Genomic DNA, 12,655 nt, shown 5'->3' with positions numbered 1-12,655 from the left:
GTATGTAAGACAAACATTAACACATAAAAGGCGAAACTGACTATAATACAATACGGTTACTATTGTAGGAGACTTTAACACCCCACTCTCAAGAATGGACAGATCATCAAAACAGAAAATTAATAAGGAAACATGCCTTAAATGATACATTAGATGAGATGGATCTTATTGATATCTTTAGGACAGTCCATCCAAATGCAGAAGAATACACCTTCTTCTCAACTGCACATGGAACATTCTCCACGATAGACCACATATTGGGTCACAAATCAAACCTCAGTAAATTTAAGAAAACTGAAGTCATATCAAGCATCCTGACCACAATGCTATGAGACTAGATATACAAGAAAAAAAAAAGTAAAACATACAAACACATGAAGATTAAATGTTTCTAAATAACCAACAGTTACTGAAGAAATCAAAAGGGAAATCAAAAAATTTCTAGATTCAAATGACAGTGAAAACATGACAACTCAAAACCTATGGGATGCAGCAAAAGCAGTTCTAAGAGGAAAATTTATAGCAATATAATCCTGCCTCAAGAAACAAGAAAAACATTGAATAGGCAACCTAACTCTACACCTAAAACAACTGGGAAAAGAACCAAAAAAAAAAACAAAAAACCCAAACATAGCAGAAGGAAAGGAATGATAAAGATCAGAGCAGAAATAAATGAGAAAGGAATGAAAGAAACAATAGTAAAGATTAATAAAACTAAAAGCTGGTTCTTTGAGAAGATAACCATAATTGACAAACCTTTAGCCAGACTCATCAAGAACAAAAGAGAGAAGAATCAAATTAACAAAATTAGAAATGAAATGCAAAGAATTATAGAGACTATTATGAACAACTATATGGCAATAAAATGGATAACCTGGAAGAAATAGACAGATTCTTGGAACAGAAACAGAAATTATGAACAAGCCAATTGCAAGCACTGAAATTGAAACTGGGATTAAAAAATCTCCCAAAAAACAAAAGCCCAGGACCAGATGGTTTCACAGGAGAATTCTATCAAACATTCAGAGAAGCATTAATGCCTTTCCTTCTAAAACCCTTTCAAAAAATAGCAGAGGAAGACTTCCAAACTCATTCTATGAGGCCAACATCACCCTGATACCAAAACCAGACAAAGACAACCCCCCAAAAAAGAAAAATACAGGCCAATATCACTGATGAACATAGATGCAAAAATACTCAACAAAACTTAGGAAACAGAATTCAGCAACATATTAAAAAGCTCATACACCATGATCAAGGTGGGTTTATTCCAGGGATGCAAGGATTCTTCAATACACACAAATCAATGTGATAAACCATATTAACCAATTGAAAGATAAAAACCATATGATAATCTCAATAGATGCATAAAAAGCCTTTGACAAAATTCAGCACCCATTTATGATTAAAACTCTTCAAACAATAGGCATAGAAGGAGCCTACCTCAACATAGTAAAATCCATATATGATAAGCCTACAGCAAACATTATTCTCAACGGTGAAAAACTGAAAGCATTCCCCCTAAAATCAGGAACAAGACAAGGTGTCCACTTTCACCACTATTATTCAACATCGTTTCAGAAGTCCTAGCTACAGCCATCAGAGAAGAAAAAGAAATGAAAAGAATCCATATCAGAAAAGAAGTAAAGCTCTCACTGTTTGCAGATGACATGATACTGTACATAAAAAACCCAAAGATACCATCAGAAAATTACTAGAGCTAATCAGTGAATTTAGCAATGTCACAGGATACAAAACCAATACACAGAAATCACTTGCATTTCTATATACTAACAATGAAAAATCAGAAAGAGAAATTAAGGAATCAATCTTATTCACCATTGCAACAAAATAATAAAATATCTAGGAATAAACTTACCTAGAGACAAAAGAAGTGTACACCAACAATTATAAGACACTGATGAAAGAAATCAAAGATGACATAAACAGATAGAGAGATATTCCATGTTCCTGGGACGGAAGAATCAATATTGACTATACTATCAAATGCAATCCACAGATTCAATGTGATCCCTATCAAATTGCCAATGGCATCATTCACAGAACTAGAACAAAAAACTTCACAATTCATATGGAAACATAAAAGACCCCAAATAGCCAAAGCAGTCTTGAGAAAGAAGAATGGAGCTGGAGGAGCCAACCTTCCTGACTTCAGGTTATACTACAAAGCTACAGTCATCAAGACAGTATGGTACCGGCACAAAAACAGAAATATAGACCAACAGAACAAGATAGAAAGCCCAGAAATGAACCCACACATGTATGGGTACCTTATTTTTGACAAAGGAGATAAGAATATACAATGGGGCAAAGACAGCCTCTTCAATAAATGGTGCTGGGAAAATGGGACAGCTACATGTAAAAGACTGAAATTAGAACACTTCCTAACACCATACACAAAGATAAACTCAAAATGGATTAAAGACCTAAATGTAAGATCAGAAACTATAAATCTCTTAGAGGAAAACACAGCCACAACACTCAATGACATAAATCAAAGCAAGATCCTCTATGACCCACCTCCTAGAGTAATGGAAATAAAAACAAAAATAAACAAGTGGGACCTGATTAAACTTAAAAGCTTTTGCACAGCAAAGGAAACTATAAGCAAGGTGAAAAGACAACCATCAGAATGGGAGAAAATAACAGCAAAGGAAACAACTGACAAAGGATTAATTTCCAAAATATACAAGTAGCTCATACAACTCAATACCAGAAAAACAAACAACCCAATCAAAAAGTGGGAAAAAGATCTAAAGAGACATTTCTCCAAAGAAGACATACAGATGGCTAACAAACACATGAAAAGATGCTCAACATCACTCATTATTAGAGAAAAGCAAATCAAAACTACAATGAGATATCTCCTTACACTGGTCAAATGGCCATCATCAGAAAGCCTACAAATAATAAATGCTGGAGAGGGAGTGGAGAAAAGGGAACATTCTTACACTGTTGGTGGGAATGTAAATTGATATAACCACTACAGAAGATGGTATGGAGATTCCTTAGACGACTAGGAATAAAGCCACCATATAACCCAGCAATCCCACTCCTACCCATAAACCCTAAGGAAACCAAAACTGAAAAGGACGTATGTATCCCATTGTTCACTGCAGCACTATTTACAATAGCTAGAACATGGAAGCAACCTAGATATTCATCGACAGATGAATGGATAAAGAAGCATCCATTACTTCTTCTAAATATAACACAATTGAAATTACTCAGCAATAAAAAGGAACACATTTGAGTCAGTTCTAATGAAGTGAATGAACCTAGAGCCTATAATACAGAGTGAAGTAAGTCAGAAAGATAAAGATAAATATTGTATACTAATGCATATATATAGAATCTAGGAAAATGGTACTGAAGAATTTATTTGCAGGGCAGCAGTGGAGAAAGAGACATAGAGAATAGACTTATGGACAAGGGGAGAGGGGAGAAGAGGATGAGATGTATGGAGAGAGTAACATGGAAACTTATTTTACCATATATAAAATAGATAGCCTATGGGAATTTGCTGTATGTTTCAGGAAACTCACACAGGGGCTCTGTATCAACCTAGAGGGGTGGGATGTGAGGGAGATGGGAGGGAGGTTCAAAAGGGAGGGGATATACGTATACCTAAGGCTGATTCATGTTGAGGTTTGATGGAAAACAGCAAAATTCTGTAAAGCAATTATCATTCGATTAAAAAATATATAAGTTAAAAAAACAAGAATGCAATTAGAACTTATGTTTCAAGTTCATTTGGCAAACTTAATTCTATTTACAAATTTAACCCCTATAATAAATTATAGAATTTTCAGCTTACCTTGGTAAGGTTAAATGAATGAATAAGATAACTAATGAACTTTTCTCAATTTCCCATTTTCTTACAGCGAGGTATTGATTTTCAATATCTATTGGAAAATACACAGCATGGAAAAAGTATCCCATTGTCTCACACATTCTCTTAAGTTTAGGTGAGTAATCCTAAAAACAAATTGAAACATAGCAAATATCTTTCACGTGCAAATTCAAAGATAGCACAGCTTATTTAACTGAAGATCTAGTCAGCTTCATACTACTTAAAATAAAAAAACATGCTTTATCACAAGTTATGTTGGATATTCTCTGATTTAAAACTAAAAATATCATAATCACATTTAAAAAAACCTTTAAGAGGAAAGGCAAACTTCTTTATAAATTGAAAATAGTAATAGCTTAGCAGCTTGGCTGTTTCCTAGTTCAGAAAATGATTTATCTCATAATAAAACTTAAAACAACAGGAGTACAGTATTAAGTTGTTTTGCTGTGGTATATATTTTTATTATTATTCTTACAAATAACTTCTATTTATTGTTACAGGGTGACAAACATAAACCCATGAATTTATATAGTAAAAAGTGTCTGCCATGAACACTAAAGCAAACAGATATAAAATAAAAATATGCTGGTCTATTACAAATTATCAAAGAGCTGACTCATTTGAAAAGACTCTGATGTTGGGAAAGATTGAAGGCGAGAGAAGGGGACGACAGAGGATGAGATGGTTGGATGTCATCAGCGACTCGATGGACATGAGTTTGAGTAAACTCCGGGAGCTGGTGATGGACAGGGAGGCCGGGTGTGCTGCAGTCCACGGGGTCACAAACAGTCGGACACGACTGAGTGACTGAACTGATAACCAATTAACTTACTTAGTAATGTTGATTATTACTATGCAATAAATTAGTAATTCCCTCAACATGTATTTGGGAATAATGTATACTCAGTTAGTGAGTAGAAGCTTTGGTTTTCAAAATACTGTGTCTGTTTACCAAAATAGAGTAATATCAAAAAGGAAAGCTAAATGGACTTATTAATCAACAATCCAGAGGATGTTAATATTGAAGGTATTGCATGTGCCACACATATTTATTGAAAATTCAGTTAGAAAGGTAACTGGTGAACTTTTCTGCGAAGAGCCAGATGGCAAATTAATAATAGTTTAAGAAGCTGCCTGTTTGGGCAGAGGTTTCTGTGGTGCATTTAGGTGCCACTATAATTTTATTCTGCCATTAATGTGAAGCAACCAGAGACAATATGTTGTGTGTGGCTGTGTTCTAATAAAAATTTGTAGACAACAAAATTTGAATTTCATATGATTTTCACATCAAAATATTCTTCTTCTGATTTCTCTTTCAATCATTTAAAAACACAGAAACCAATCTTAGCTCTAGGTTACACAGTAACAGACTTCAGGCCAGATTTGGCCAACAGGCTTTTGTTTGCTGACCCCTGCCTTAGATTAACCCCAATGGCTGCTGTGAAAAATTGAAAATCATGACAAGGATTACATTTTGTTATAATCTGAAACAGATTCAAGAATAGGGCTGGCAGAGATTAACTAAAGCAGGCACAGCTAAACACTGTGGAGAATGTGTAATGAAGCATTCAAAAGCATAAAGTTCCAAGGACTTAATTTGAATATACTGAAAATACTAAGACATTTTCTTAAGAAAAGCCCAAGATGCCTCCTACTCTTTAAGATGTAATCTTGTATGTAGTAAACTACCTGGTTCAGATGCAGTAGTATCATAACCAGAATACAATATTAACTTCTATTTTAAATCAGTGAATACAAAATTTATAAATGTCCTCACCTTAAGGAAAAGATCCATTTCAGGCTGGGTTTCATCGGTATGGATGAGGTAACATCTGACAGTGTTACTCCATAGAGAATGTGAAAACAAGGGGGTAACTTGTAATAAACTAGCCACAGCAATATCCCAGTCATCTGAAAATAAAATTTCTCATAAGTTCCCCAAAAGAATTATTAGAAGACCATATGATAAGATGTCTGAAAGTCTGAAAAAACACAACTGGCATTGTAGAATGAGATCTTATCTCACTTGTAACACTGACATAACTTCTAGAATAACATATTAAAAGGCAATCAGTTCTCTAATCTCAAATTCTATCCTGGGGTTTAAAGCAATCACAGTCACCAGTGGTCTCTGCTGAGGTAGCCATGGCTCCAGTCAAATGTCAGGGAACTAGGCCACATGGGCTGTTCAGTTAGTTTGTAACTTGAGGAAGGCCTACATTCCCAGACTGGTTTTACTTATTATTCTTGAAATATGCTGAGTCAAAAAGAAAGTTTAAGAGTGGTATAAAATGAAAAGTAACCTAAAGATAGTGAGAATGAATATTTCAAGACGTATTCGACTAATTGAAAATGCATTATTTTAAAAATAATTTTCATTTTGCTAATAGATAAATAATTTCATAGTTTTAAGAAAAGAACGGAGCTATAATATCTCAGGTCAACTGTGGTACTGAAATTCTGAACAGATCTTAAGAGCTGTTTTGAATACCAAATTATACAAAGATAATGAGTAAAACTGGACTTCCCAGATGGTGCTAGTGGTAAAGAACCTGCCTGCCAGTGCAGGAGACATAAGAGACGCAGGCTCGATCCCTGGATCAGGAAGATCCCCTAGAGGAGGGTGTGGCAACCCACTACAGTATTCTTGCCTGGAGAATCCCATGCACAGAGGAGTCTGCCAAGCTGCAGTCCATAGGGTGCACATGTGACTGAAGTGACTTAGCACACAGGCACACACAACTTTTCAACACCATCAAAGATGCAAAAGAAAAGACTGAAAACCACTGTGTTTCAGCTGATCTACAGTAAACTCTCACTACTCAACTAAAATGCCTGAGAATCCAGACCAAAATTTCAGTTAGTAGAACTCATTGGTCAGTCAGGCTGGGGGACACCATCTGATCCTGACATGAATTATGTAACTTCATCCTTTCTGGTCAGTGACAAGTACCAGAACATACTGGCCTGACAGTGGAAGACACCCAGAAAACAAGTCTTACGCTCTGCTGATGGCAGTTCTCCCAGCACAAGACTGCAGTACACAAACAATCATTACCATTAACTAAGCTAATTAGCAAATGGCTGATTACCATTAGCCATTTACCTCTGTTGACATTAGCAAACGGTCCTTCCACGTCTATAGAACTGTGGGCAAACTCAGGGCCCCGGAAGGATTGCTGAAGCTGGATCATACTCCCTATGGAAGGCTCACTTCCCAAGGCTCCACCAGTCCAATATTCGCACTGGGTTCCAGCAGCTGTAAAGCAGATTTCATCTGATGAAAACCAAATAATACTGAAACTTCAAAACCTTATCAAATATACTCAACAGGATTTGTAATCCAAAAAAGTACTATAAGATCATAAATACAACAAATATTAACACTTTGATTTCAAAATCAAAAGAATAATTCTGAAAGTACTTTGCCACCAACTTCTGGCATGTTCTAAGGTGGTAGTTAACACAGTTTTGGTTATCTCAATCTTAAAAGGGGGATTAAAGAGAGAAAGATGAAAAGAAATTAGGAATATAATAACCAAAGAAATTATAATAACAGAGAGAGGAATTAAAAATGCTCCCCAACAAAAATTTCTAAAAAACTTTTCTAACCATATGATTTAGGTATCAGTATAAAATTTGAAGGGATGAATTTCAAAGGAAGACTATTACTGGCACACCAGTAATTTATATTGGTAATTCACTAGGATATGAGCCAAAGCTGTAAAGAGTACATTCTCTTTAACCTCCCAGAGGAACAAAATTAATGTCTGAATTGATGAGTACTTACTAACAAACATTTTTAAAATAAGGAATATTTGCTATAACATGGAGTCCTTGACTAAACTTAAGTAAACTGGTATTTGGGTGACAATCTCTGGCAAAACTGATTTTTATTTGTAGGTGACAAATAATGAGCAATATTCCCTCAAGCATTCCTTCTTCATGTTTATATCAAAATAGGAAAAAAGACCTAGGAGAAAATATTAACTTGTTTTTACTAACTTGCCAAGAGAATTAGAATATAATAGTTTTGAAACACTATATTTTAACATATGTCAACACTGAAATAACTGCTAAGACTAATGTCTTAGTCATAATAAGTCATTAAGAATCTCTTCACCTTTCTTTCCTCAAAAGTTAGTAATAAAAGTCTCAGAATGCTGGTCAAATTTCAATGGTACTAAAATGCAAATTAAGAGGGGATTATCAATTGCCATATTTTACTCCAAAATACATTAATTTGGAAGAATATAATTACAGTTTTTTTGTAAATAGGAGAGTGACCGCATCTTCCCACTACAGTTAAAATAGAATATTGTTCAATGTCAATCACACTTCATTATTATTTCCTATTAACATAGTGGACATTTTCATTCTATGATTCTGAGTTTTTCCTTATTTCTAGAAAGACATTTAATATGTTTAATTATAAAACAAAAACTTTAAAATATTTCAAAAAACTGTATTGGAAACCACTTGATGAAACATTATGTAGATATTCTGAGAGCTGCAAGAATACATCCATTATGTGGGAAAATGTGACAGACTACTAACTGTTGTCCAACATCCATTCTCTCCTTTCTTTAATGACACAACCCCAAACTTTACATGCACACATGGCTCTCCTACTAATAATTACCCTTTCCCATCTTCCTAGGTAGAGGAAGGTATAGGCCTGCATGGGGTTTGAGGAAGGTATAGGCCGATGGGGTTTGAGTAGGAGTAATGTGTATTATCTTTCAGATTGTGCTTTCAAGGAAAGTAATGTATTCCCCCATTCCCTCTAGCTAAATTGTAGATGTGCTGGGACTTGGAGGGGCCATCTTAGACCAGAGAGAGAACAGCTATGGGTTAAGGTTGGCAGAGCAACAAAATAGAAGGGACCTCAGCTTCTACACCATAGACTTCTACAGAAAAGACCTGTTATAACATGAGAAAGAAAGAGCAACTCTATTTGTAAGAGCAATTACTTATCAGTACAAGGATTCAAAGTTGGCTCTACAATCATTATACCTATTAATATTTTGATATCTCAAAACATTATAAATAGGAAATAAACTTACCAGTAACATCTGTACAGTTGTCATCTGAATCAGATTCTCCAGGATCAAATACATGGATCCCCTGAGCCTGTAGCCTCTGAAGTTTGCTCTCCAACTCTCGCTTGGCCCTCAATAAATCCTGAATTTCATTTTCCTTGGTCTCCCTAAAAATCTTTAAAAGATATATTTTAATTTTGAAATCCTTTTCCATAAGCAAAAAGTGATATCATCAACTTTTAAGGGAAAATTCTTTCATTCATAAAATCAATATTCATTTGGTACTTGATCTCCCTCTTTTGTAAGGCGAATACCTCTCTGTCACTGTTTTGTAACTGGAACCCAATGGAATTCCAGGAGGATATATCTAAGGTGTGGAGCTACCATGTGTGCTACCTGATGTTTAGCAAATTTGCCCCCCTCCCACTTATTGTCCTCCTGGAGGAGGGCACGGCTACCCACTCCAGTATTCTTGACGGGAGAACACCATGGAGTGAGGAGCCTGGTGGGCTACAGTCCATAGGGTCAGAGTCGGACACGACTGGACTGACTTAGCATGCACACTTATTGCCAGTAATGCCCTCCCAAAGGACACATCCCCAAATATGTCTACATGCTCTCCCCTAATACAAACACTTTCCTTCCCCTCCCCCACCCCCCGACTAAAATGTTCACTTTTATACCTTTTCTTTGAAATTATCTCAAGTTTACCTGGTCCAACTCAAATACTTCAAAAGTAAAAAGTATTTACTTTTTATAAGACTTTAGCTCTTATACCTTTCATGACTCCTACATCATTTACTTCTATTTACTCATCACAGTATTATATGAAATCTTAAAATATATTGCTTTATTCCCTGTCACTTTGGGGATAAAGATGCATGAAATTTACCTTAAATTGCCTCTTAACTTTGTCTCTGTCATGTTCAAATGTAGCTGCTCTCTCCATTGCTTGGTATTTTGCTTCTAAAGCACCTTCCTTTTCCCGAAGTATCTTCTGGTAAGTTTTTTGAAGTGCCTGGAATATTTTACCTTGTTATTTCTAAAAAATAGCATGCCTCCCAAATTTTACATTATGTTATATGCATATTGGGCTTCCCTTCTGGCTCAGGAGGTAAAAAATCTGCCTGCAGTGTGGGAAGACCTGGGTTCGATCCCTGGGTCCGGACGATTCCGTGGAGAAGGAAACGGCAACCCACTCCAGTATTCCTGCCTGGAGAATTCCATGGTCAGAGGAGCCTGGCAGGCTATAGTCCATGGGGTAGTCAGGCATGACTGAACAACCAACACTCTCATATACATATTACATATCTCAGAATATCAACAGTCTAGTTTTTCACCAGTTATCAAGAACTGCATACTGCCATTCTATTCAAACATATAATGGGGAAAAAAACCTGCAAATGTGCTTGAATTATAAATAAAGCTATTCAACATAAAGGTTTCAATGGAAATTAATACTTTTTCTTTGAAATACTGCACCAGTTCTGAATCTTCACTACAACTCAGTTTTCCCACCTTTAAGAGAACAAAATCACAATTTATAAGGTTTAACCTGAAGGATAATTATTTCTGTGAGACTGTGCACTCCTCGGCTCCATGTCTCACTCCTCTTGCTAGCTCCAAGGCTGATACACTGCAGGTCTTCAGTAAATGTCTGACTGAATGGATAAAATAAATATAGGGTGTGTGTGTGTGTGTGTTTTAAATGCCTAGGTATATGAAAAAGGAAGAAAAAAGGTTACATAAGAAATCAGGATTGGTAACAGAAATAACCTGGGACTGGAACATTTGTCACCCCTGTGCACTCTGTCCGGTTGCAATTGCATTTGGGGGGGCAGGGTTTTAAACACCTACGAAGGGTTTGATGAGCTGCCTCAACAGGATGTCACCAAAGTCTTTTGTGTATCTGTGTGGTCCTGGCAGACCTACTTCCCTGGAGATTAGCATTTGGTGCTGCTCTGTGTTTAGTCGCTGAGTCGTGTCCGACCCTTTGCGACCCTATGAACTATAGCCCGCCAGGCTCCTTTGTACATGGAGATTCCCAGGCCAGAATCCTGGAGTGGGTTGCCATACCCTCCTCCAGGGGATCTTCCCGACCTAGGGATCCAGCCAGGGGTTCCTGCATTGCAGGCGGATTCTTTACCAGGGCTTCTCTGATAGCTCAGTTGGTAAAGAATCCACCTGCAGTGCAGGAGACTCCAGTTCGATTCCTGGGTCAGGAAGGTCCCCTGGAGGAGGGATAGGCTACCCCCTCGAGTATTCTTGGGCTTCTCTTGTGGCTCAGCTGGTAAAAAATCCGCCCGCAATGCGGGAGACCTGGGTTCAATCCCTGGATTGGGAAGATCCCCTGGAGAAGGGATAAAGCTACCCACTCCAGTATTCTGGCCTTGAGAATTCCTTGGACTATTAAGAATCGGACACGACTGAGAGACTTTCACTTTCACATTTTCTTTACCAGCTGAGCTATCAGGGAAGCCCCGAGCATTTGCTGCTCCGTGCTAATAGCTTCAAGGTGTCTGAATGAATGGCCCAAAGACAAGAAAATAAAAAAAAGTGGGGAGGTGGGGGGAGCCGGTGGTTTTTAAAGAATCAGTTTAGACCGCAAGGCAGTATGTTCTCTCAAAGTAAAATGCAGAGCAGTTTCTGCTTAACTTTCAAAACTTTTTGGTTTGGAGACGAGGCAGGACGGACAAGGGACGAAGTCAGGCGTTCAGGGTCCAGTTGGCAGTGCCGCCATGCGGCTGCGGGGCGGTGGGCAGACGGCCCCGGGCCTCAGTTCCCAGGTGTCGCGGTCATCTCCGGTGAGTGTCCGGGCACAGCATTACCTGCAGCTCGGCCCGCAGCCGTTTGTTCTCCGTGTCCAGCTTGGCCTCCCGGCGGCCCATGGATAACAACTCTTGGTTCTTGCTGACCCGGAAGATCTCGTACTCCTTCTTCAGCCGCTCGTACTCAGCAGCCGCGTATTCCAGCTCGGGCACCGACGAGCCAGTAGACTTGAAGCTGGCCCCTAGCAGCCCGCCGCCGCCCGCTCCACGGGGCAGCGAACCGGGCCCGGCTCCCGCAGCCGCCACACCCGCGGCCCGGCGGAACGAGCTGCGCAGCAGGCGGGCCTTGGGCTTCACCTCCACCGGGATCTCGCAGGCCTCGCCGCCGCCCGCCCCATACGTGTCCTCGATCACCTCCCCACCCGCGGGACTCACGAGCGACGAAGCGGTACCCATGGCGCCGGCTGGCGCTGATAATTGCCAGCAGGGTACGAGGAGGGGGCGGGAACGACCAGATAGACGAGGCGGGGCAGCAGGAAGGGGCGGAGCGAGCATATCAAGGAGGGGCGGGCCAGTGGGCGGGCAAGAAGGACAGGGCGGGGCCAGAGGAGCAGAACGGATGGGGCGGGGCGGGACGGGACTGGGCTGGACTACGTAGCGGAGCCCGCCCGCGGGTTGCTGGGCAAGCGATCGGCATGGCGCGGAGAGCAGCAGGAATGTGGCTCTGGCCCGGCACTGCACTTTGTCAGTGCCTACGGGAGGGCGCAAGTAGGCTTCTCACAGTTCCCTCTATCTGGCCAAGACTTCCCCACGGGTGCGTGCCTCACACTGAGCTCTGGCCTGGGTCCCCTGTAGCTCAACTTCTGTTGCTGCAGTTTATATGCTACGGCCTTTCCAGACGCTGCTCTCCTCTCCGAAGGTAGTTTGCATGCGTGTGTGCTCAGCCGCGCGTCCCACTCTTTAGGATCCCA

The 12,655-nt window shown here is 39.3% G+C and overlaps 1 protein-coding gene across 1 annotated transcript in view; it reads right to left on the bottom strand.

The window, feature by feature from the left end:
• NPHP3 (nephrocystin 3) overlaps positions 1 to 12,140 on the bottom strand; it is a 54,247-nt gene extending 42,107 nt beyond the window's left edge. The window contains exons 1-6 of the mRNA XM_068971902.1: positions 11,745 to 12,140; positions 9,809 to 9,934; positions 8,941 to 9,091; positions 6,981 to 7,133; positions 5,652 to 5,785; positions 3,839 to 3,999 (exon numbers count right to left, since the gene is read on the bottom strand). Of these exons, the coding sequence (XP_068828003.1) occupies positions 3,839 to 3,999; positions 5,652 to 5,785; positions 6,981 to 7,133; positions 8,941 to 9,091; positions 9,809 to 9,934; positions 11,745 to 12,140 (1,121 nt within the window). The remainder of the gene's footprint in view (positions 1 to 3,838; positions 4,000 to 5,651; positions 5,786 to 6,980; positions 7,134 to 8,940; positions 9,092 to 9,808; positions 9,935 to 11,744) is intronic.
• Positions 12,141 to 12,655: the final 515 nt, after the last annotated feature.

Source organism: Capricornis sumatraensis, chromosome 1 (assembly GCF_032405125.1).
Source record: "Capricornis sumatraensis isolate serow.1 chromosome 1, serow.2, whole genome shotgun sequence".
NCBI lineage: Eukaryota > Metazoa > Chordata > Mammalia > Artiodactyla > Bovidae > Capricornis > Capricornis sumatraensis.
This window is presented reverse-complemented; position numbering and strand designations above follow the sequence as displayed.